The 27,367-nt window shown below is 38.1% G+C and overlaps 1 protein-coding gene across 6 annotated transcripts in view; it reads right to left on the bottom strand.

Moving 5' to 3' along the window:
- Smap1 (small ArfGAP 1) overlaps positions 1–27,367 on the bottom strand; it is a 108,248-nt gene that overhangs the window by 59,413 nt on the left and 21,468 nt on the right. For 5 of the 6 annotated variants that reach the window (XR_009383444.1, XM_059281462.1, XM_059281463.1 and 2 more), the window contains exon 2: positions 13,371–13,504. Coding sequence is in view for 3 of the 6 variants with exons in the window: in XM_059281462.1 (XP_059137445.1) it covers positions 13,371–13,504 (134 nt within the window). In the remaining 3 variants the exon portion in view is untranslated. Of the gene's footprint in view, positions 1–13,370; positions 13,505–23,022; positions 23,170–27,367 lie in introns of all 6 variants that reach the window. The other variant, XM_059281466.1, reaches the window with a different exon arrangement.

Below are 27,367 nucleotides of genomic sequence, written 5' to 3'. Positions count from 1 at the left end.
TTAAAGTTTGGATCTGCATTTGTTACCAAATTTGTTTATCTATTTAGCTAAAACAAAAATAAGCAAAATTAGCAAACTAAGAAAAAAGGCAGGCTCAACAAGAACTACACCAATGGCCACGCTAAGGCTTCAACCTTACACGCAGACTGCGGACAACTCTGGAATGCTGAGAGTGGGAGAAACGTCTTCCCCAGGAAAGGTCACACCAAACGGTTATCCAATCCCAAAGGATCAACCCTGAAAACATACAATATGTACAAGGAGCATGCAGACCGAGCAGGTAATACCTAGATATTTAACATGCGTGCACACACACACACTACAACCACCAAAAGAAAAACAGTCCACAAATTTAAGAGAGAAAGGGTGGATTACATGGGAGGATTTGAAGGGCAGGAAGGGAATGATGAGATGATGAAGTTATAATTTCAAAAAATTTAAGAGTAAGAATAGATAGAAGAAAATAAGCAGGATCAAAGGGCAAACAAAGTAAAAGGGAATTTTATTTAACTTACATAGGAGTGCTGTATTCGGTTTTAAAAATCAGTTTCAGGTCGATGGAATACTTTTAAAGATCTAACAATAATGAAGCAGCACATAAAACATTTCACCTAAAACAAAACTAAATGTGTAAAGATAAAAGCTAACGGGGTGGGGAGATAGCTCAACTATAAAAAGTGCTTTGCTATGTAAGCACGAGGACCCAAGTGTGTACCCTAGGACCGGTGTACAAAAGCCATGGAGAGATGGCTCCACGGTAAGAATGCTTACTGTCCTACCAGGGGACGGAGTTCCCATCACCATAACAGGTACCTTACATCCTCCTGGCACTCCAGCTCCAGGGGACCTGATGCCCTCTCCTGGCATAAACACACACACACACACACACACACACACACACACACACACACACACACACACATATAAAAATAATAGAAATAAATAAGCCAAGCATCGTGGCAGGTACTTGGGCGGAAGATTCCTGGGGCTCACTGGCCAACCAGTCTAGCTAACTCCAGGTCACTAAGCCAGTAAGACTGTCTTTTAAAAGAGCACTTGAGAAGCACTATCCAAGATTGCTCTGTGGTCTACACACACACACACACACACACACACACACACACACACACACAGAGAGAGAGAGAGAGAGAGAGAGAGAGAGAGAGAGAGAGAGAGAGAGAGAGAGAGAAAGAGAGAGAGAGAGAGAGAGAGAGAGAGAGAGAGAGAGAGCGCTAAAGCCAGACAGAAACACAGGTGTCCAAGCTTAAGTCACGGTCAGTCTCAGGAAACAAGCTTAAAAAAAAAAAAAAAAAAAAAAAAAAAAAAAGGCATGACCAATCAAAACCACAACTGAAACCCCAAGTTAATGATCCTTTTTCCTGAGAATGAAACCTGTTGACTTTTTTCTTTGTGTTAACATTCCAAAATCCTGAACAGCAGAATTAAGAGGTAAATTTCTATTTTGTCCTACCCTAAAAGATAAACTGGAAATATAGTTCTTCCAGGCTCAGCAGCTCTGTGTAATGTGGCTCTGGGATTCCTTGTCCTATCTTCCCTTTTCCTGAGTATGCTCCTCCTGTCTATCCTTAGGATGTTCCTGGCATTTCATCACTGAGATGCTAAGATGAACCTGCTCAACAGACATTAAGAGTAAAACTAAGTTTTGTATTAATGTGTTATACCAGGAAGTTACTTGTATAGTCTTCACTAATTTTTTTTCTACTTGTCTTTTGAGGTTTACTGGTTGCTTTTATTCAGGGAGAGTATATGGGAAGAGAGTTATATGTGTGTGCAGAGGTACACTCATTTGTACATGCATATGGGAAGGCCACAGAGGTCAATACTGGGTGTCCTTCCTCAGTTCTGCACCCTTTGAGACAGTCTCTCACTGAACGGGAGCTTGTTGCTTTGGCTACACTGCTATAGTGGCTAATGAGCACTCAGATCTGCCCAATTCCTCCACTCTCCAATGCTAGGACATCTAAACCCAGCTCACACATATGCTGTAAGCACTGCTGGGCCATCTCAACACTCCTCTGCTTGCTTTTTAAAAATGAGATACAATGAGTTGAAAAATAACAGAAAGCAGCTATTGCGAATGATTGGAATATAATAATGCCCTCTAAGTCCCCAATGGTACAAATGTGAGAAAATAAAATAATCAATAAAATCTTAAGTAGACATTAGTGTTTACAGAAGAATGTTTATAGAAGGATGCTGCATATCTCTGATAAATCTAGAAGCAAAGCAGAACTATTTAAACTAGGGTTGGAGAAATGTCTCAGTCTGTAGACATTTGCTGAAGAGCAGGAGGACTTGAGCTGGAATCCCCAGCACTCACATAAAGAGCTAGGCATGGTACAACACATACATACAGATTCCTGAAGCTCACTGACCAGCCAGCCAAACCAGTCAGTAAACATAAGGATCAGTGAAAAAGCATGTCTCAAAAAAAAAAAAAATCAGAACATGTGGCACATTCCTTTAGTCCCAGCATTTGGGAAGCAGAGGCAGATGGGCATCACATAGCAACAAGTTCCAGATTAGTCATGTCTACACAGTGAGACCGTGCCTCGCAAAAAAAAAAAAAAGGGGGTGTGAGGGGAGTGACTAAGGAAAACACCCAACATCAACCTCTAGCCTCCAAAGGAGCACACACATGAGCATACACACAACTATTTAAAACTTCTACCTAATTTTCTGAGGAATAGATTGCAAGAAAGAAGAATCTGATGGCCAGGTCAAAACATTCTTGTATAATGATATAAAAACATATACCATCTAAATGTTTGTATATTTATGCATAAAGCACTTCAGGAATGACACAAGAAACTTATGAACATGCTGTTTCTATGGAAACTGGATGGCTTATGGGAGAATTAAGAGTATTCATTTCACAATGCTTAATCTTAGAGGTTTGCTCAATGCCTATGTATTTCCTATTCCCCCAAACTGAATAAAATTGAGAAGGGATATTAATTCTACATTTTCCCTAAAATACGACTACTACTACTATTACTATTACTACTACTACTATTACTATTACTACTACTACTACTACTACTACTACTACTGGCATGGAACTGAATGGGGAGAGGCATAAAAAATGTGGCACGAATAAAAGGTTTCTCAACATGTAAAGATTGAAAATGTATTCAAAGTCAAATGTATAGTAGTCCAATCTGCCTCTGGGATTCTCAGGACTTCACTGCAGCCTAGACTTTGAACACATAACGTGTACATTTTGAACTGCACATGCTCCCACACCATTTAGTGCCAATAAATACTATCTGAAACACCTAGGCTAGGATTCAAGATGACTACAGTATGTTATAAATCAGTGTTTTTTCTGCACATACAAAGTGTCCTTTCCTTGAATGGACATAACGGTATAATCACAAAAAAACAAAGACTTCTAATATGTTCCTACCATCGTTCCTTTACTGTGTTACAATGTTTGGTTTGAAGAACTGTTATTTAAGTTGCTGATATGAGTTCCATATAAAGCATAAAATAAATTCTGGCTTAGGATTAGAACCGATTTTCCAAAAATTTCTGCAATGACCTTAATCATACTTCTGCCATTTTGTGCTGTTTATTTATACAAAGTGGCATTCTTAGCATTGATGTTTATAAAATCAAAATATCAAACAACTCTGTTGAAGATACTCTCTAACCTGTAATATCAAACATTCAGCTAACATTAAACTTTATGTAACCATGAACAAGCACATCCATCTCATTAGTATGCAAATTTCCTTTCATCTTTAACACCATAGACAGTAAGCTCAAATATATGCTAAAGAATTCCTTTAAAATAAATATTCTTATTATCAATAAATGTTTGGTTTGTATGCCATTTTACATACCTATAAACCCAATTTATGTAAATATTTCACACGTAAACAGGTCACAAATGGAAAAAAGCTTTAGAAGGGGGCTAGAGAGAGGACTCAGCAGTAAAGAACACTTGCTATTCTTGCAGAGGACCAAGTTCAGTTCCTAGTACATGCATCCAAAGGCTCACAACTACCTGTAACTCCAGCTACAAAGGATCTGATGCCCTTTTCTGACCACCTGAGAACGTGCACACATGTGTGTGTACAGAAACACACATAAAAATAAATGTTTAAAAAAAACTTACAGAAAAGCTTAACTTAGCTAATAGCTAATGTATAAAGGCCCTGAACCATAGTGGAAGACTTGATCCTTCAACTAAGAATAAAGTCTTTTAATGGGTCAAAAGGTTATGAACCAACTAATAGTATAAATTTCAAAAAAATCTAATCCAAGTAGATCTTACATTCAAAAATGGATTCAAAGCATACTCATGGCACTTATTTACATCTTTCCTCAACAAGATCATCTTAAAAGAAACACTATGGCTGTTGAGGATCTTAAAAGTTTAATGTATTTTACAGGAAAGGGAAGCGACTTGCTTCCTATCTATCATCAAAGATCCTTAAAGATACAGAAGAAGATTTTCAATGACCTAGACTAATGTATATGATTGTTTTAAGAATAAATTATTATTAAAAGAGAAATGAATTCTTGTAGTTCCTAGAGAAAGTCTTCATGTCAAGAGACTCATCTCTACTACTACTTGAAATTTTCCACAACAACTGTCCATTTCCTTCTCAATAGCATCAGGATTCCTTACATATGAGCAAGACTTTCTGGCCTGGTTTCAAGAGCTTTTGCAATCCAGCCACTGGAAAGAAAGGCCCACCATTTTTTGTCTCGGGAACTCTTTGAAATGTTTAATATAGAATCCATTCCTTCAGCTTCATGAAACTGTTTAGGGGAAAGAGGCTGATGTCTTTTAATTAGTGTTTAAAAACATAAAATACACAATCTTTTTTTTTTAAATAGTTTATTTTTATTTTATGTGCATTGGTATTTTTCCTGCATGTACGTCTGTGTGAGGATGCCGGATTCCCTAGAACTGGACTTATAAACAGTTGTGAACTGCCATGTGGGTACTGGGAATTGAACCCAGGTCCTCTGGAAGAACAGCCAGTGCTCTTAACCACTGAGCCATCTCTCCAGCCCCTAAAATATACAATCTTTTACTGATGGCATAGGATTAGAGGAGACCTTTTTATAATTTCACAATATTCTGAAACCCTGATTTATCTGCTGCAGCATTTAATATATTAATTAATATAATAATATATAATATACTGAGAGTATGTATTCTTTTTTAAAAGAAAGGGCAACTAAATTAAATATTGTTATAACAAAACTCTTGTGTCATCTATACTATGAAATTTACACCATTTCAAATTCAAAAGTAAGCAATTAGTTTCATCCTACATGCTTAAGGCCATACTCAGGAGTTATCCTAGACTCTTTCTTCTCTATATTTCTTGAAGGCTTCTCCCATGTATCATACCCATTGCCATTACCATAGCTCAACATCTAGCTACTAAGTGGCTGAGCTTTTGCAGGAACATGTCCATCAGACTAATTTTCTTAAACACAACATGTTACTTTTCGACTCGGAATATTTTAAGAGCTTTTTTTTTTTTTTTTTTTTTTTTTTGGTTTTTCGAGACAGGGTTTCTCTGTAGCTTTGCGCCTGTCCTGGAACTCACTCGGTAGCCCAGGCTGGCCTCGAACTCACAGAGATCCGCCTGGCTCTGCCTCCCGAGTGCTGGGACTAAAGGCGTGCGCCACCACCGCCCGGCAAGAGCTTTTTATTGTGTTCCTGCCTCCAATCCCTAACAGTCACAAGATCTACATCAAACCAATCCTAGCTATAACATTCATCTTCATCATCTGTGGTACATATAAAACACACCTTACTTTTTCAAACACAATGTATTTTCCATTGTTCGGCCTCAATCTTCTCTGCCCATTCTCTGCTTTAAGCATTTCATAAGCAAAGCTTACTATAAAAAGAATAATTAGATTTAATGCTAAAACTTAACAATGACTAATATATCGAGGGGAAAAAAAGAGCCACTGCTAAGTTAGTGGTATGCTGAAGATCGCTCATCATGTAGTTAACAGAGCTAGAACAAGAATCCAGGTCCATAGTTCTCCTACCCTCTATCATTATTGTGTCCACACATACAGCAAAGAAAGAGTGTAAGTCTAAATGTGATGTGCAATGAAACTAGTAAGAACTACTTAGAGACTATCCACTTACACAGGTATACATTCAATAAGTCTAACAATCTGCTACCAAATATAGTACTCTATGTGGGGACTTAAGCCCTTATCTTCAAAAAACTTAGTGTGGCTTTGGTTATGCTATCTGAAGTCTATCTCGATTAGGCACTGTGAGTTTAACAGAAGAATTTCCTTTAAGAACCATCTTGCAATTTTGTTAACTACTCTGAGCCAAGAACCACAGCCATCATTAGGCATAGAGAATTCTAAAATATGTACATTAAAAAAATTACTACTGTTCCCATTAAAATTTCAACTTAAAAATATGACTGTATACCTATAGATGTTTTATATATATATATATATATATATAAATCAAGAAGAAATATATATATACACACACATATATATATATACATATATATAATCAAAAGGAAAACGAAAGTTGAGGGCACAATCCTGCACATTCAAATTCAAAATTTATGTGACTTTTCCCCAAATGGATTTGCTTTAAAGGTCTCTTATAGCTTTATTATAAAACAGTATTTTATTTAATGTCTTACGTCTCTTCACATGTACATAATAAACTCAATGCTGTATGCTGTTCCCATTCTCTGCTCATCTTTGGAAATCCATTTAAAGAGCCTGGTAAGAATTCAGCATGAACAGACTACCAATCAACTTAAAAAGCATTCACATGAGGCCATGATTCAGCCTTTTTTTTTTTTCAGCTTGATGAGGTTATAATGAGCAATGTTCCATAAAAAACAACTTGTTTTTATCTCAAATTTTCTTGAATAAATGTATAGAATTGTGTGCTGACAGTTTATTATGTTCCTAGTTCTATAAGACACTGTGAATGTTTATCAAAGAGCAAAAGCTTAAGAAATTAATGTGCTAACACACATAGGTAAAATATTGCTTAATCATGCAGCTCTCCAAATTAACTTCAAAAAGCCTATAATTTTGCTCTATTAAGTGTTAACTGTCACAGGATTTATGTAACAGCAGAAACAGTTTTTGACGTTTCTAGAATCTTCTCAGGAGAGGTGTGAAGGTGTGAAGAGGAGGTAGACAGCTGGACTGGGGAGATGGCTATGCATGCATGAGAGCCTGAGAGTTCAGTAGCCAGCACCCACGTAAAACGCCAGGTTTGACGCTGCAAGCTTCTTCCCCTGGCACTGGAGAGGAAGAGGCCAGATCCCTGAGACCCCCCTGGCCAGCCAGCCTAGCCCACTTGACAAACCATAGGTCACAGAGAGAGACTCTGACTCAAGAAACAAGATTAACAGCTTCCTGAAGAACAGTATCTAAGGGTTTGACTATGAGTAATCTTTGAGAATTCTGCACAATGTATTTGATTATATTTGATTCAACTCCCTCCCCTAACTCCTGTCAAATCCATACTTCCTAAACCTTACATACCCAAACTTTGTGTCTTCTTTTTTTTTCTAACCCAACAATTCCAATTTGTGTTGCTCATACACTCTCGTCTGTATGGCCTCCACTGGAGTGTGGCTGCCACACCCTTAAAGAAAGCTGACTTTCCCCTTCCCATCAACTATCAACGGCCAACAACTTTTCAGCTAGAGGTGGAACTTCATGTCTACAACCCACCTACTACCGCACATCCTTCTTTCTGGGACTTGGTATGGCTTGAGCTCGTGCAAGTCTCACACAATCTGTCACAACCACTGTTCACATATACAAGTGCCCTGCTGTATCCCAAAGCAGTTTCACTGTAATCATCCACCACCCTTGGCTCTTACACTCTTTCCTCCCCTCCCCCTCTTCCACAACCCAAGTCTTGAAAGGCAAGCGTGTGATAGAGATGTCCCATTTAGGGCAAAGCATTCAAAAGTCTCTTATTCTCTGCACATCGGCCACTTACTGATCTCTTTATTAATCACTGTCCACTGCAAAAAGAAGCATCTCTGATGAGAGCTAAGAGGTACACTAATCTATGTGTATAACAATGTCATTAAGATCTGTTTTAATACTATATCCATTTAGCAGAATAATAGTAGTAAGTTGTGGAGGACCACAAAGGTTCCTAGTGAGATCTGAGCTTGCTTCATCCAGCAGGGCTGCATCAGGATTGCTTGACCATGAGCATGGTTACTAGGTGATTAGAAGGGTCTGCACTTGGCTGTGCTAGGGGAAGGTCTTTGCTCCACTCCTTGGCATTCCTATAAATAGCCCTTTAGAAGAGACAGTAAGGACCAGTGGATAAGGATCCAAGCCCTCCCGAGGCTATCCTGTGTTTCTATTGTTTTTCTCCCCTCTCTATACTTCTATCTAAATCTCTTATCCCTCTCTCCTCAAGAGTCCCTGGGGTAAATAAATGTGGGAGCTGGTCTCCCACAGTAGGTTTTCCCTTAAGGCCTAGCTACAGGTTCTTTAACTCATAATGATGTCAGATTTCAGTTTCATCTTGTGAAGCAGGCTTTAAATCCAACCAGAAAGTTAGATTTCTCCCATGCACTGGTGAGCATGTCTTGAGAGGCTGGTTGTTATTGTAGCTCTCAGGATTCACAGGTGGATAAAGCTGATGACTATTTTTCTCCTCCAGTAGCATGCAGACTACCTTCTAGCACTATGAAAGCTAGACAGCAGGATGAAGCTTCCAGGATTTCTCAATGTTCTATGTGGTATCTTCAGCATCAAGTTCTAGAGAACATCAACAATAACCTATAATGTTTGGAAGTGTGCAGGGTGACATTTAGTCCCTGCTGGTAGGAGTACAAACTGGTGTAGCCAGCATGGAAATCAGTGTTGTTTCTCAAAAAACCAGATACAGATCCACTACATGTACCACTATACCTCTCCTGCACGTATACTCAAAGGGTCCTATATCCTACCACAGAGACACCTGCCCATCCATTGCATTGCTGCTGTAGTCACAATAGTCAGGAAACAGGAGTGGCCTAGATGTCTATCACCTGATGAATGGGTGACAAATATATGGTACGCAATGAAATATTATCAGCTGTTTAGAAAAATGAAATACACAGGTAAATGGATAAAGTTACAAACAATCATCCTGAGTGAGGTAACCTTGACCCAGAACAACAAATATCACATGCTTTCATTCACTTTGGGAATGTTAACTCATCTCCATGTGTGCTTCATAGAGGTCATAAAATTAGTAAAGAGTCACAGTGTGGGGAGGGGATTTTTTAAGGGAAGGGAGATAGAACACAGTAGACTAAAGGAACAAAGGAGAATAATGGAACACAAAGGGTTAAAATGGGTCATGGGTAGTCTGGTAAAGAGAGATAACTAACACTAAAGACCCTCAAAAACTCTACTCCTGTTCAAGCTTCCTAATATACACACACACACACACACACACACACACACACACACACACACACACACATACACATAAAAAGAGTTTAAATTTACATAATGGGCTGACAATGCCCCTACTAGATACCATGGGCTAACAAATAAAAAGGTCAGCGCTAGGAATGGGTTGCCTGTCTTGGAGCTGAAGGACATCCAGAGTTTTCCTTTGGTCTCTATACACATAGGCACAAATACAAACACACAGACACCCCAATACAAAACAAAATTCTGAAAAGTCTACGGGTAATATTTACAGCAAAATTAGGTAATTGTTTATCTCCATAAAATTCAAACTCAATCCAGTAGGGACAAACCCCTAACAACCACTAGATCTGCTTGATGCCTACAACTAATAGATGTTAAATCAAAAAAAACAAAAAAGGGAAAACTATGAACTGTAAACTACACTGAAATAGTTAGAGAAAAGCACTTATTATTGAAAAGGATTTTCAATAATAAGCCAGCCAGTAACAAGTGCAAAGGGGTCCTTAAGTTTAGACTAAGAGAAAAGAGTCCAGCCACTGAATAAACTCTTTCAAACAACCACCTTTGCTCTTCCAGGACAGGGCTCCACAGGACTGGAGAGGGTATTCCTAAGAACTGGCTCAAATTTCTGCAAGGCAGGAATAACAGATATGGGGGCGGAGGGTGTCAAAGTGAGATAGGCAGGACAAGAAAGTCTCAGAAAGCACGGAACCGTGCTTCTAAATATTACATGAAGTTCACTGAGGAGAGAGGTGTATAAAATAAAAGAACAAGGCTACCCAAAAAGGAAAGGGAAGTTGTCAACCATGGTTGCTCATGCCTGCCATATCAAAATGCCTTGCCATCTGTATCAGTACATGTCTCCTTGCTATGACAAAATGTTGGGCAAAAACAACTTAAGGAAAGACAGGATTATCTTGGTTTATGGTTCTAGGGGATATATTCAGGGAAGGCATGGTAGCAAGAACAGGAGGCAGTTTGTCACCCTACAGCCAGTCAAGAGTCAAGAGATTCTTGACTTAAAGGTGTGCTCAGCTCACGTTCTCCTGTTTATTCAGAAAGAGACCCCAATCCATGGAATGATGCAACCCACATTTAGGGTGGGCCTTTCTACCTCAATTAACCTAATCTAGATAATCCCTCAAAGATATGCCCAGAGTTGTGTTACCACAGTAATTTTAAATCCTAGTAAAACTGACAATCAAGATTAACCATTATAGATGAAATTACTATTTTTGGCTAGTGCTCTCAAACAGAAATTCGTAATATTCAATAATACAGAACAACTGACCCTCAGCAGTAAATTTAGAAACTAACTCATCACAACAGATTACCAGAAAGAAGCTAAATTGCTTATTTTAAGATATTTCAGGGCAACAATGCTGAGGGTTTTATATAATGGAGAAATGGACCAATACTATTAATTAACATATTAGCATTTATTGTTTGTTTAAAATGTGTCAGATACTAGACTAGCTCATGTTTCACCCATTCTAACTTACATGATTCTCCCTACAAAGCAGACAACATTATTCTTATTCTGCAAGTAAAACATCAAAATAAAACATTAATGCCTCCTAAGACCAAATACCCTAGAAAATCATACAAGTCTAATTTTGGCAGTCTGTCTTAATGACTTTGTTCTACTGCCTTGCAATGTTCTAAGACAAAATATAGATTGAACAAAACATAGCCTGGAAAACTCAGCATTATCAACAAACACTTGTTTTAATTGGTCATCTCAGAACATGTTTTTAAAAACAATAGTAACTACTTTGCATGGCTTACAAGTACTCACAGGGCCCACCACAAAATGCTAGATGGCCCACCTGTTTATGTGATTATGTTTTAAAGTAAAACAACTGATTATCACTGGATTCCTGAGGACATCCTAGCCTTACTTCTCATCATGGCACAGTGGGAAGAAGAGCTCTGTGGGCTATGGCCCAGGCAGAGTATCACTGGTGACCAACAATTGGAATTATAAAGTCTTACATTCCATAATAATTCTTACTTCAAGAAGTCGACAAGTAACACCAAATAATTATGTTCAAATATGTTTCAAATATTGTACATTATTTGTTTTTAAAATCCCTGGTTTCTTAAAGTCAGTACCTTGCCACGTACCTATTATCTATTTCACAAAAATCAATTAACTACAGTTCTGATGGGAAAATTATACTCTAAACTGTACAGCTACCTGCCTCAAATAATCTGTTATTCAAATTCTCTCAACGGTCTTTTTAAAATATTTCCAAAGATCTAGAATGTCTAATAAGTCTGTGTCTTGTCCTTGGTTTAGAATGAGTCACTAAAAAGTACACCCCCTTTTGTCTTCAATATTTTATCCTCTATAAGACTTTACAAATACAACTTAAATATTTTAATCTACTCATCATCCTTTCCTGAGAAAGATGTCATTTAGTTACCACATCTGCTACAGAGATGGTAATAGGAACACTATCTCATATAAAGTGTTCAAAAGTTCTCCTTTGCTGATCTAATCTGTATGGTTTCTCCTCTGGAATTTTGAAAACACTCAAAGGATAATATTTCCTTGTATGGCCTTAACCAGCAATAATCTCAGAAGCTAATTTTAAGACAGAACTAAATCAACCATACTTGACTTTATAGTCTGAAGATCTTTACAAATTCTGTTAACATAGGCCACAACCATGTAGGTGTATTTTTTCTGATTCTGAGGTATGTCTGTGTATCACTGAAGTTCAACCACATACCACTGTCCTCTGTATCTCTGAGCTCTGCATCTATAGCCTCTTAACAACTCCAGACTGAAAAAAGGAGGGAAAAACTCACATCTGTACTGAATATATTTATTACTGTATGCATGCATGTGTGCTTGTGTGCTTGTGTGTGTGTGTGTGTGTGTGTGTGTGTAACAGGAGGAAAAACCCACATCTGTACTGAATATATCACTGTGGGCATTCGCGTGCACGCGTGCGTGCGTGCGTGCGTGCGTCTTTCTACATTATTTTCTTGTCATTATTCTTAAACAAAATAGTCTAACAGCTACTTGCATGATATCTAAATGGTATCCAATACTGTAAGTAACTAGGAATGATGTAAAGCATGTGCGAAAATGAGTATGAACAGATACATGCAAATGTGATTCCATCTGTTAGAAGCACCTGAGCACCAGTGGGTTTGGGTATCAGCAGTCATCCTGGAAGTAATCTTTTGTGACACCAAAGATAGCTGTGTGTTAATATATTTAGAATTTTTAATGGCAATTTCAAAAGGTATAATAAAATCAGTGTGATTTTACTGTGAATTACACAGTAAGACCAATAAACGTAATTGTTTTTACATAGGCAGCTAACCTGAAGCATTAATAAGTAAGATTTTAAAGATTTAAAACTGTCACCCTGGAAAAACAGCAAACTCTTACAATTATAAAGTGATCTATGACAAGCTAACTACTTTACACAAACCCAAACTGGACAAAACAACATTTTCTCACTGGACTGTCATCCACTGCTAGCCCCTCTCCGAACGCCAAGAACACTTCTCCATACAGAAGAGAAAGCCTTCAAGTCCGTTTTTCAGGCAAGAGATGATTTTTTTTTCCTTTATCTTTACCCAGACTCCCTCTACTGGTAGGAATATTAAACTATGGAACTAATAGTGGCAAATTTCACCAACCAAATAAAACATTTTTAAATACTGTGAAATCAACATTTTAGACTAAAGAAAAATAGATTTAAAACTGGCTACCACAGACTCAACAAGAATTTAGTATATGTGAATTAATAAATGAAATAACATTTAAATTTTTTGACATGGCATATGCCATTTCAGCATGTATTTTAATATTAATCCTTAGACACAAGATAGATTAAGTATTTTAAAGTTATTTAAAATACATTTCTAATAATTTTTTGTAAAGTGATGTTTACCTGTATCTGTTCTGGCGTCCATTGGTCTAGATTGACTGACTTGACCCGAGATATATGAACCCCAAGATTTCTATGAATTCCAGCACATCTGATGCAAATAAACACACCAATATTCCAGGAAGCCCATCGGGGACCTAACGAAGGAAAGAAACAAGGGAAGGCAGGTATTAGAAACTAGAACATCCTGACTATACACTAGTTGTATTCTAACTCTTAAACAATGATTGATAGAAGCTTACAGAAATCACATGCTCAAGTCTTTTTCAAATGGTACTGGCAACAGTTTCAGAGAATGCCATGCCATACATGCACTGAAAGGTTATAAATCAATCTTTAAGAACCTTGGTCAGGACTGGGAAGATGGATCAGTGAGTAAGAGCATTTGCTATCCATGCACGAGGATCTGAGTTCAAATCCCCAGCATCCATGTAAAAATCCAAGCACACCAGTGCATGCCTATAACCCCAGCACTGGAGGGCAGAGCTGGAAGATCCCTGGACAGCCAGCACCCTAGCCAAGACTGTGAGCTTCAGGTTCAGTGAGAAATCCTGTCAAGACAACATGGCAAACAGGGATCCATAGGGAAAATACCAGACAACATCCTGCTCTGGCCGCACATAAGCACATAAGCACACAAGAGCCTGCACACTCATGTTTATTGCATACATCACACACAGAGAGAGAAAAGAACCTTAGTCATTCTACTGGTCTTGCTTTCCTGGCAATGTTTCCCTAACTTCAAGACTTTAAAACTACTTAATTCCAACAGTGTTCACTCTGCATATTTGAACAGCAGCAATATATACCTCAACGAAAAGTTCTTTATTAAGTAAATAAGATAATAATTAAAACGTTAACAATAAACCAAATAAAGAAGATTTTGTTTTTGTTTTTGTTTTTGTTTTTGTTTTTGTTTTTTGAGACAGGGTTTCTCTATGTAGTTTTGGTGCCTGTCCTAGATCTCACTCTGTAGCCCAGGCTGGCCTAGAACTCAGAGATCTACCTGGCTCTGCCCCTGAGTGCTGGGATGAGCCACTGCAGCCCGGCTAAGAATTTTATTTGTAAGACAGGGTCTCATTAAACAGCCCTGGCTGGCCTCAAACTTATGACTGTCCTGCAGCATCTTGAGTAGCTAAGATTCCAAGTGCAGAAGGCTCATTAAAAAAAAAAAAAAAAAAATGTAAATATTTCTGTGAATGGTATGCAGGCCTATAATCCCAAAACTTTGGAGGCTCAGGCAGGAGGGTTATGAGTTCAGGGTCAGTCTATGGTAAATAGCAAGAGTATATCTAAAAAAGGGGGGGGGGATATCAATAAGAAAGGGCAAACCAAAAAAAAAAAAAATGAGCAGATAAAAACAAGTGGGTACTTGAAAGAAAAAAATGTTTGTCCAAGAAACATGAAAACATGTCTACTCTCAAAATGTTGTTTAAACTACAAAGGCCTCAACTGTGCTCTAATACAGTGGACAAGGATATCTGCAATAAGGAAAACAAGACTGCCTCAAAAAGCCGCACATCCAATGATAAATCTCAAAAGTATCAGATTTTAACAATGTTTTAAAAGGAATAAACCATGTATGAAGTTGAAAACATGAATATAACACATATCCACTAAAAGCTTCTACATCTGTCATGGAACCGAGGCAGGGTCTGGTACTGAGAAATGAGAATGTGATCAGAGAAAAATGTCTGGGAACAGTATGCAGGCAGCAGGCCTGGAGGGCACTGGTTATTCTGCTTCTGAAGGCAGGTGGTAAGAAGACAAGTGTTTGTCTTACTAACTTCATATGCATATAAAAACTGACGTTCTCTAAATGGCATTTATTTCAGTCATGGTCAAGAAATTCCGGAGAACACTGCAGACACTAACATGAATATAAAAACACAAACCCTGACTCTGTTACTCTTCATACTTTAAATACCTTCTTTCTGTTCATTATTTTAAGTTTTTTCAGGATTATTTTCACATATTGCTTGTAGAATTTTTTTTTTTTTTTTTTAAAGATTTATTTATTTATTACGTATACAGCATGTATGACTGCAGGCCAGAAGAGGGCACCAGATGTCATTACAGATGGTTGTGAGCCACCATGTGGTTGCTGGGAATTGAACTCAGGACCTTTGGAAGAGCAGTCAGTGCTCTTAACCTCTGAGCCATCTCTCCAGCCCTGCTTGTAGAATTTTTAAGTGGAAAAATTAAGTTTCTAGAAAGCTTCTGGAAAACATTTCTGGATTTCTAAAAATTATCTGATCATGAAAAATTAGCTACATAAGAGTCATAAATAGGTATTAAGCTTTTTAAAAACTGCAAGCTCTTTTAAGTGTACACTTTCATCTATAGGTGAAGGTTATTCTACAAAACCACACTGAAGCCAGTTATTACAAAATAGTAAAAATTAAACACACACCTACAGATCCATCCTCCCCACAGAAAACACACACACACACACACACACACACACACACACACACACACCCCTCTACGTCTGAATATTCCACTTTAGGTTTGGGAACTGGCATCTATAAACCGAATCACATTTTGGACTTCCACAGTTAATCCAGACACAGTTGCCTCCTTCAGCTACCCCTAACCATTTCTTACAATTTATTACATAACAATATGTCATAGTTTGAAGCTTACACAGAAATCTAAAATAGGTTAAAGTAGATAAGTAAGTAGTTTAATAAATTTACCAGTAAAGTCTCAAACCACAAAAGGTTAAAGAATACTGGTATCTCAGCTTACTGTCCATTTCACTTGGGATATTGTGACAACACCAGCTCTAATTCTGCAGTTCCTGGACTGACACCAAGAATTCTGTCTTTCTAGTGAGTTCCCAAAAATGCCCATTCTGCCATCCACTGACCACATTTTTGAAAAGCAAAACTCTATAGATTATTCTTGAGTCTTCAATTCAAACATTCAGTACACAATAATTGCATACAATTCTGCCAAGCCACAAGAAATGTGTTCTAAGACAGACACAAAGCCTTATACTGACTACTACATACATATTTCTTACACATACTTATTTATTTAGATAGATCTGGAGGACCTAACCGTCTAAACGGGTATTTCAAAGGGTTCAGCACTGTTAGATAAAGCTCACTGAAGAATGTTGATTTCACGTTAAATCTATAGGGTAAGAAGCTCTTATTGGTTTTCCTATTGAAATGACTAAAGTTACTAAGGCATGAATTGTTGGGCTGGTTGACTCAAACCTGCCAAATCCTTTCCCTGTCCCTTTGGAAGGTGTGGGGAACAAAACCAAGTAACTATACCAGATAGGGCACAGATGGGAACCAGAAATGAGCCACCTCTGTTGTCTCAGTGGATCCTAAGTACAGTGGGACTCTGCATGATACTGCTACCATGCCTGAAGGTGGACCCCGTTGGCAGCAACCACAACTTCAGCCATGCCATTCTGCAAAACTGGGGGAGCTTCCAATCAACCAGCCATGTTCTTGAAGGTTTCTGGAGCTGTACAGAGAAATGCTATGGCTGTAGGAATACTTTCCTCAGTCCACCTACCAACACATGGGAGGCTTCCCACGAGCAGAGCCCTCCAAGAGACTTCCTTCCAAGTACTGATAACACAACTGTGAAGGACACCATTCCATTCAAGCCACAACCAAGTCTCTTTTAGTCACAGCACATACCAGTCAAGACGTGGAACCAACTTAAGGGTCAGTCCATCAGCAGGAAAGAAAGAGTGATATTCTGATCTGATTTAAGGTCCACTCCATGAGATGGAACCCACACCCAATACTGCTTGGGTTATCAAGAACCTGAGACCAGCAACCTAAGGGAAAACCAAAAATTACTATTCTCCAAAAGGAACATAGCAGTAAAATGACCCCTACTGACATTCTGATTTGCTCTTAGATCAGGGTCTTGCTCAGCCATCATCAGAGAAGCTTCCTCATCCAGCAGATGGAAACAAATACAGAGACTCACAGCCAGACAACATGCAGAGAGTGAGAAACTTCAAAACACTAAAAAGGGGCATCTCCATCAAATCTTTCCCCATCAGGGGTCAGGGGAATCCTATGGAAGAGCAGTCAGAAAGAGTCTAAGAGCCAGAGGGGATAGAGGATGCCAAAGAAACAAGACCTTCAAAACAGTAGGACCAATACCATATGAACTCACAGAGACGGGGGCAGCATGCACAGAACCTGCCTGCATGTGTCTGCACCAGATGGGGTCCTGGAACCGAAAGGAGGAGTGGACACTATTGAACTCTGTAGCATCCCATTGTATGTAAGTATCACTGTTTCTTTTTTCCCTTCTCTGAATATTATTTTCTCACAGGAACATGTAAGGACTAGTCCTGCCACAGACTGGGATGGGATTTGGGGTAGGAGGAAGAAGTGACTGACAAAGAAGAAAGAACACTTCAGCCAAGGAAAATGGATTTCTGAAAACTTACTGTAGTTTTAAGTTATTAGTTTTTGCTTGTCATAAAATTAAAAATACCCCATGCTCAATTTCCACTTAACTTCAACACTAGCGATATGGTGACTGAAACTTTTAAAAGAGAGGAGAGAGTGGACACGGGGGAAGGCCAGAATGTTAACCATTTTCTTGTAACAAGAAAAAGGGGGTGTGTGCCTCTGAGTATCACTAGGCGCTTGTTTGTCCAAACTTCAGCGAACCTGACTGCCTCATTTCTTAGGTACAGCTGTTGTGGGACAGTCTCCTCATTTTGTTACTATCCACCACTGCTTATCTTCTCATAGCAGGATAATTTCTTAGTCAAATCCATTCTCCTTCCCATTTGTCTAAGGTTCCCCGCCCCGCTTTATTAAAGACATATTATTTTCTGTTACACTATATCCTGATTACAGTAGATTATCCTCTACTCCTCCCAATTCTTCCCCACCTCCCCTCCCATCGGATCCACTCCCTTTCAGTCTTTCATTAGAAAAGAACAGGCTTCTAAGAGATAACAACAAAACATAACAAAATAAAGTATAATAAGCCAAAACAAAAACCATCACATCAAAGTTGGAGAAGGCAAGCCAACAGAAGGAAAAGGGCCCCATGAGAAGTCACAAGACTCAGAGACCCACTCATTCACACACTTAGGAGTTCCATAAAAATACTAAACTGAAAGCTATACTATATACACAGAGGATCTGGTGCAGACCCATAAAGGCCCTGTCGTGAAGAAAATAATTTTGATAATTAATGTCTCTCTGTATAAGAAGTGAAAGCACTGATGCTTTAAAAAAGGTTCATATAAGGAAAAGCAGAAACTATTGGATAAAACAACATGCTGAACTAACTGTAGAATCTAACTACTCTTTTATCAAGTTCACAAATAACAGATGGTTGACTAATATCATTTAATGGCTTTGATATAACATATAATAACACTGATGAATCAAAAATTTAACAAACACAACTATACAGTAAATTGGCTTTGCTTTTATTTTTAGCACAAAGAATACAAAAATGAAGACCAATTTTTACATTAAGAATAGCAAACTATAATTATGTAAACAGATGTTTTCAAAAGTATAAAAGTGAATGAGATGATACACAAAGCAGTTTTAATAACACGGTACAGAATAAAACCAAATGTTTCCATTTGGCTTGAATAATATGTGCTATCAGTGTTTAGCAAAGTAAAATAAAACTTATAAATGAAGATCATGTCTCAAGAAATTTCCTCTACATGGTGATTTAGTCTTCAGAGAGTACAAGATTAATGCAGATAATTTGTATCATTTGGTCAGCAATGACAGTATTCTGTAGCTAGAGTTTTCCTGCCTGGCCCACAGTCAGGACAAATCTCTCTCACCCGCCAGTCCCACAGCCGCTCAGACCCGACCAAGTAAACACAGAAACTTATATTGGTTACAAACTGTATGGCAGTGGCAGGCTTCTTGCTAACTGTTCTTATAGCTTAAATTAATCCATTTCTATAAATCTATACCTTGCCACGTGGCTCGTGGCTTACCGGCATCTTCACATGCTGTTTGTCATCATGGCGGCTGGCAGTGTCTCTGACTCAGCCTTCCACTTCCCAGCTTTATTCTCCTCCTTGTCCCGCCTATACTTCCTGCCTAGCCACTGGCCAATCAGTGATTTATTTATTGACCAATCAGCAACACACTTGACATACAGACCATCCCACAGCAGTATTCTACTGGAACATAGGAGTAGTAGCAACATCAATAATTCTGTCATTTTCTCCAAGTTATTAAGAACTGCATGAGGACATATGCTCTAAATAAACCTGAATATAACTATTATCTTCAACAAACTTGGGAGACACGCAAATTTCAATTAAAAAAACATTTAAAAGTAATTTTCTTTCCATGTCTGTTACTACTAAAACACCACACTGAACTCCATTTCTAGCCAAATATGTAAATACAATGACTAAAACAACTGAAAAGGCAAACAAAATACATAAAACAGCATTCCTAAAGAAATCAGTTATCAAGAAATGGCAAATAAAACTAGGTTTACTACAATAAACTCAGTTTACTTCTAGGAAAACTATCTAGGCTATGGCACAAAGATAAACTCAGGCCAAGCCACGCTACATAACAAGATCTTGGGTCTTGTCTCAAAAGTACAAAATGAATGAATAAAAGAGAGAGAGAGAGACAGACAGACAGACAGAGACAGACAGACAGACAGGGGGGGGGGGAGAGAGAGAGAGAGAGAGAGAGAGAGAGAGAGAGAGAGAGAGGGGGAGGGAGGGAGGGAGGGAGGGAGGGAGGGAGGGAGACAGAGAGAGACAGAGAAAGAAAGAGAGAAAGAAAGAAAAGAAAAGAAAAGAAAAGAAAAGAAAAGAAAAGAAAAGAAAAGAAAAGAAAGAAAGAAAGAAAGAAAGAAAGAAAGAAAGAAAGAAAAGTGAAGTGGAAAAGAAACCCAAGGCTCCCAAAATTAGGCATGTGAAAGCAAAAAATGGGAGACAGGTGTATACATTTATGAGAGGGCAACTAAGAGGTCTTTACGGTGATGTAACTCTTCCATATCTTGATTTGAGATGCACATTTTGGAATCTTCACATGTGGAAAGATGCATACAGCTAAATAAATATATCTAATTATTTACACACACACACACACACACACACACACACACACACACACACAAGTGTAGTAAGTAAAACCAACCATTGGTGAATTATATCAATGTCCATGTCCTGATTGTGATAGTCCACAGTTTTATAAAATGTTACCATCACCAGAAACTGGATCACATGTCTGAATCTTGTAACCAACTAACACGGACGACACAATCACTCACACTGTCAAAAGGCTTAGATTCTCTCTGTACTAACTAACATTTCTTTCCACCCACCAACAAGGAAAAGTAGCTTTTACCTCAACTGTGATCGTTAGTTACTTTCTAACTCAAATACTCACAACAAAGAATGAAAATGCCAGAAATACTCAATACCCTACACTGAGAAAACTAATCATTTGGCAGTAAATATATGCGAGCTGAAGTAAATTACATAGTACAATAAAATCCTAACCATCTTCTATCCTACCAAAAATATCCTTCAGTTAATTATTTATGGAGAAAGTGTTCTATGTAAAAAGGACACATGGCAAAGAAACAAATGTATTACAAATTTAAGAACAGTGGTTATATGGTAAATGAAGACCACAGGAGAATAGGAAGAAGCAAAGTGCTAGAGAGGCCCACAGAAATCCACAAAGATACCCCCACAACAGACTGCTGGCAATGGTCGAGAGACAGCCCGAACTGACCTACTCTGGTAATGGGATGGCCAAACACCCTACTCTGGTAATGGGATGGCCAAACACCCTAATTGTCAAGCTAGAAACCCCATTCAATGACTGAGGGAACTGGATGCAGAGATCCATGGCTAGGCCCTGGGTGGAGCTCCGGGAGTCTAATTAGTGAGAAAGAGGAGGGTTTATATGAGCGAGAATTGTTGAGACCAAGGTTGGATAAAGCACAGGGACAAATAGCCAAACGAATGGAAACACATGAACTATGAACCAATGGCTGAGGGGTCACCAAATGGATCAGGCCCTCTGAATGGGTGAGACAGTTGATTGACTTGATCTGTTTGGGAGGCATCCAGGCTGTAGGACCGGGTCCTGTGCTCATTGCATGAGTTGGCTGTTTGAAGCCTGGGGCCTATGCAGGGTCGCTTAGCTCGGCCTGGGAGGAGGGGACTGGACCTGCCTGGACTGAGTCTACCAGGTCGATCTCAGTCCGCGGGGGAGGCTTTGCCCTGGAGAAGGTGGGAATGGGGGGTGGGCTGGGGGGAAGGTGAGGGGGGCCGGAGGGGGAAGAACAAGGGAATCCGTGGCTGATTTGTAGAACTGAATTGTACTGCAAAATTAAAAAAAAAAAAAAAAAAAAAAAAGAACAGTGGTTATTTCATGAAAATTATAACCCTTATTTCAACTGTGAAAGCTGGAAAACACTGGAGGCATAATAAAAGCAATAGTAAGGAGGTAGAAAAATGGATCAGAAGTTCAAGGCCAGACTCAGCTACATGATGAGTTCATTATGGCCAGCCAGGGCTCCATGAGACCTTGCCTTAATAAACTATAAATTTTTTAAATGTTAACATATTTATTAATTGAGATTTCTGTGATATTAAAAACAGGTTATACAGTCTGCATTGTCCAATACCACAGCTCTTGGCTAAACATGACTATTAAACCTTGAAATGTAGCTAATGAAACAAACTGAATGTTTAAATTCAGTTAAATAGACACATATAGCTAGGAGCTTCCACAGTGAATACAGCAGATCTAGAATTCACAGAAAAATTCAAACAACAATACAACCACACACACACACACACACACACACACACACACACACACAGCCACAATGCAGTATCAATCATTAGTGTAATACGTATTTCTCAACCAGGGCACTACTGACATTTTAAACAGAACAATTTACTATATAGGACTATAGCAAAAAGAATATATTCCTTTTAAATAAGGACATTTTTCCAAAACTCTATTTTATAGCACTCTTAAGTTACAAGTATTTCATTCAAAGAAATTACTAAAGTGATTTTGTTTAATAGCAATAATACATTTTAACCAGCAGAGGGCAGATATAACAATCACAACATACTGAATTTAAATGTTTAAGAAGTTCTAGTGTAGGAAATCAAAGACATCAATATATTCCCTTACACAAAAAGGATTGTACTTTGTGCTGAAAAGGAATGTATATTTTCTTTAAAATGTATTGACAATTGTCAGATCTCCCCAGAAACCTGGTTTTGTTCACTTTATGCATTTATTCTAGTTAACTATCATCCCTTAAACAAAACAAAATAACTAACAAATGTCAATTCATATTTCAAGGGCTACTTACATATATATTAACAATATTTCCTCAGCTTAAAAATAAATTACAAATCACTTTCCACATACAGCATGTATTATCTGAATTCCAATTGCAAAATAAACATTTGTTTCAAAAGTAAATTAAACACAGAAAAATAAATGAAATTTCAAAAGGTGCTAAAAAAATGGAAAAGTGTATTTAACAATTTGAGACAGTGCTAGCATACCACTGGCTTCTGGCTTGGACATGCACCACCATGCCCAGCTTAGAAAATAATTTTATATCAACTAAAAGCTTCAAAAATAAAATGAGGTCTTTTAGTCCCCTTTACCTCATATATTTAGTTTTCCTGACAAGATCGCCGTTTTAGATTCCCTTTTTCTTGAGCCTTCTGTTTTAGATTCCTCTCTTCCTGATGCTTCCTTAAGGTCCTTCCATGATTCTATTTCCTTCTTGCCAAATCCTGGCCATTCAGCCTCTAAGTTAGACAAGCATTTATTAAGCATTAAGTTAGATGCTTAATCGAGTCATTATGGCTTTGGCAAATTCATCTATGCTAATAATTCTCCAGAAGCAACAAGTCTCTGTTGATCCTCTCCCGTGAATTTCTACCAGGGACCCAGACCTGCCTCTGGAAGAACATGCATCTTTTCCAGAGCTTTCCCTTCCTGGAATAATTCTGCCCCATTCTCATTCAAGTTTGATTCTCTATCTCTTCAAAAAATAAAGTAAAAAGCACCTTTTCAATTAAAAGCCCTCTCCCAACATCTAATCTTGGTGATTTTTACTTTCTCTGTACTTTTGTAACATGTCATGCTTGTACAACACTTTCCCCACATGTAGCCAGACTACACTCTATTTATGCCCTGCCTGCCTGTTTCTTTAATAAGATGCTGGAGCAGTAGTTGAAAGTGTACATCTTGAGGCAACAACCAGGCAGAGAGATAGAGTGCTAACTGGGAATGGTGCAGGCTTTTGAAACCTCACAGCTCACCCCGACATCCTTCTTAGTCCTTCCCAAACATTTCCACCAACTGGAGACCAAGTATTCAAACATATGAGCCTATGGGAGTAGGGTGGAGGAAGATTCTCATTCACACCACCACAGCAAGGTTTCTGCTGTATAATCTCTTACCAACAATATCTACTCTCAAGAACAGAAAGATACTTTTTACTTTGTAAAATGACTGATTACCCTTTTTTGAGACTTCCATAAAGTATTCTTGCAATGTCCTAACCCTAGAATCTGTCCCATTGTTTACCAAACCAAACATAATTCATAAATGCTTCCTATAAATAAAATGACTGTGTGGGGGGGAGTGCCATTTTATTACTTTTATATTTGCCAAACACTTACTCTTCTATCAAAACTCTTTCCAGACATTACTTCAGAAGCTCCTCCAAACCCTGTAATACAGGACTCATCACAGATAAAATGACACTAAAGCTCAGAGTTTAAACACATGCCAAAGAAGGGAGGAATAGGAAAATGAAGGGAGAACAGAAAAGAAAGAGAATATGAAGACAGAAAAAGCAATCAGAGCCAAAAGCAGAAGAGCCGAGACTTTGAACCTAGAGTTTTCACCATTAAACGAGCCTGCATCTCAACGGTAACAGAGCCTGGACTATCAATCCACAGTCAACTGAAGGAAGAATACTGTAGATAGAAAGATGATTTCAGAACTATGACTTTTACAGCTATTCATTAAATTTTTAAAGGAATAAATGCATAAAAGTTCAAAATAATTTTAAAAATTGGGAAAATTAAGTGAAAGGTTCTTTGTGAACTAATGGAATCTACAAATACCAAATTCTCCTACAGCTAATTAAGTATTAGTTTACTTTAGCAAAGAAGTGATAGGTGATGTCTTTCTGTATGCTGTGAATATGTGTTGCTCTGATTGGCTGATAAATAAAGCCATTTGGCCTATGGCAAGTCAGCTTAGAAGCAGGCAGGAAATCCAAAAGAGACAAATGAAGAAGGCAGGGAGAGATGCCAGCTGCCACCAAAGGAACAACATGCCAGCAGACCAGTAAGCCACAACCACATGGCAACTTATAAGTTTATAGAAATGGATTAATTTAAGATATAAGAACTAGCTAGCAAGAAGCCTGCCATGGCCCTAGTTTAAAAATAATATAAGCCTGTGTGTGTTTATTTGGGTCCGAGTGGCTGCGGAACTGGCAGGTGAGAGAGGTTTGTCCCAGGTGGAACACAGGAAAACTTTCAGTTACAAGGAAGTTAAGCTACAATGAGTATTTAAGGAATTTTACCATCATTGTGATGGTATAAGAGAAAAATGAAATTAAGCTTAATTTGCAAGAATAAACCTTGTTTTAAAAAAGGAAATAACTGTTTCACCTGACTATCCTAAAATTTAAACCTTATCAAACCTATAATTTGTTTTTGTTCAGTGTTAGGCACCAGTCAAGAGTTTCTGAAAAGCATATTATAGTCAGCATGTCAAAAATAAGCAAGCAAGAAAACAATACTGCAAAACTGTTAAGAGCCAGGTGTGACGGTACCTACTGTGACGGTACCTACCTTTAATCCCGACATTCAGGGAGGCAGAGAAAGAAGCAGAAACTAGGCTAGTCTACACAGTGAGTTACAGGACAGGACAGGACTACATGAGACCTTGCCTTTTAAAATAAACAAACATACATATGACTGTAAGAAAAACACCAGCTCACCTACAAAAATAATTCATCAGATTTTTCTCATCAGCAACTCCCAAAGCCAGGAAAATGTGGAATGAAAATGAAGTCACAACTTACCAGAACCTAAGCTACAGCTAATACAGTTGTAAGAGGCAAGCTGATAGCTCTGACAGCTTACATTAAAAAAAAAAAAAAAAAAAAAAAAAAAAAAAAAAAAAACCTCAAATAACTAACCTAATGATGCTCTTCAAGGTCTTAGAAAACCGAGAAAATGTTTTTCATTTCATATCTACTGTCAAAAACAGTAGATAACAAGAAATAATAATGATCAAGACAGAAAATAATTTAATGGGGAGCTAAAAGAATACACACCAATCAAAATTACTCCTTTGAAAAAATTAATAAAGTTAACAAGCCCCTTGCCAAATTAACGAAAAGATGCAAACTAATAAAATTAGAATAAGCCGGGCGGTGGTGGCGCACGCCTTTAATCCCAGCACTCGGGAGGCAGAGCCAGGCGGATCTCTGTGAGTTCGAGGCCAGCCTGGGCTACCAAGCGAGTCCCAGAAAAGGTGCAAAGCTACACAGAGAAACCCTGTCTCGAAAAACCAAAAAAAAAAAAAAAAAAAAAAAGAATAAAAAAATAGAGATATCAAAAAGATTTCAATTAAATCCATATGACCATTATGAAATACTTTGAAACTTACATTCTGGTTAGTCCCAGTACTTAGGAAGCCAAGGAAGAACTCCTTGAGTTCAAAGCCAGTCTGGTCTAGCCAGGATTACACTATGAGACCCTGTCTCATAAAAATAAAGAAAAATAAAGAAAACCTAAATTCCAAAAACCCAAAAATACAGAATATACATTTCTAGACATAAGACCTAGATTTAAAATCAAAATTAAATCAAGGACTGGCAGGATGGCTTGGCAGGTAAAGGTGTTTGCTCATGGCTACCTGAGAACAGTTCCTAAAATCCATATGGTAGAAGAAGAGACCTGATCCCTACAGTTATACTCTGACTTAAACACATAATACATACATACATACATGTGAAATAACACATACCTATTAATAAACAAACAGAATTTTTATTAAATAAAAGATAGATTCTTAACAAGCAATAAGTTTGAAGGAGTAATTTTAAATATCTCCCTACAAAGACTCCAAACTAGATGGATTCATTGCCTAATTCTACCAAACCATTAAGGAAGAGCTAATATCAATATTCCTCAAAGTGTTCTAGAACATAGAGAAAACATAAACTGGCATAGACACTACTGAAGTCAAAATTGAAGTACCATATGACCCAGCTACAGTCCTGTGTACATACTCAAAGACTCTAGGTCAGTATACCTCAGAAATGTGTGTACATCCACACTTAATGCTGCACTATTCACATAGATAAGAACTGCAAAAAGTCTAGATGCTCACCAGTAATGAATGGATAAAGAAAATGTTTTACAGAGCACAATGTAAATTTTTTTGCCATAACAAAAATGAAATCATGACTTGTAGGAAAATGGATAGAACCAGAGATCATGTTAAGCAAAGTAATTCAGGCTCAGAAACACAAATGCATGTTTTCTACCATATGCTGATATGTGAGTGTGTTTCTACATGTGTATGTATGTATATGTGCCTATCTGTCTACCTGTATGTAGGTCTTGAAAGACAAAAGGAAACCCTCAATGAGTGACAGAAGGTTTTGGGGATAATAGAATTCATGTGATTCAGGAAGAGAAAGGGACCTATTAAGAGGGCAGGTGTCGGCCGGGCGGTGGTGGCGCACGCCTTTAATCCCAGCACTCGGGAGGCAGAGCCAGGCGGATCTCTGTGAGTTCGAGGCCAGCCTGGTCTCCAAAGCGAGTTCCAGGAAAAGGCGCAAAGCTACACAGAGAAACCCTGTCTCGAAAAAAAAAAAAAAAAAAAAAAAAAGAGGGCAGGTGTGATGAAGATATGGGAAAAGAATTAATGGGGCGGGGAGAGAGGTGTAATGACATAAGTGTGTGGAAA

The sequence above is a fragment of the Peromyscus eremicus genome, chromosome 16_21 (genome assembly GCF_949786415.1).
Source record: "Peromyscus eremicus chromosome 16_21, PerEre_H2_v1, whole genome shotgun sequence".
Lineage (NCBI taxonomy): Eukaryota > Metazoa > Chordata > Mammalia > Rodentia > Cricetidae > Peromyscus > Peromyscus eremicus.
The sequence above is the reverse complement of the archived record's forward strand: the minus strand, read 5'-3'. Positions and strand labels throughout refer to the sequence as shown.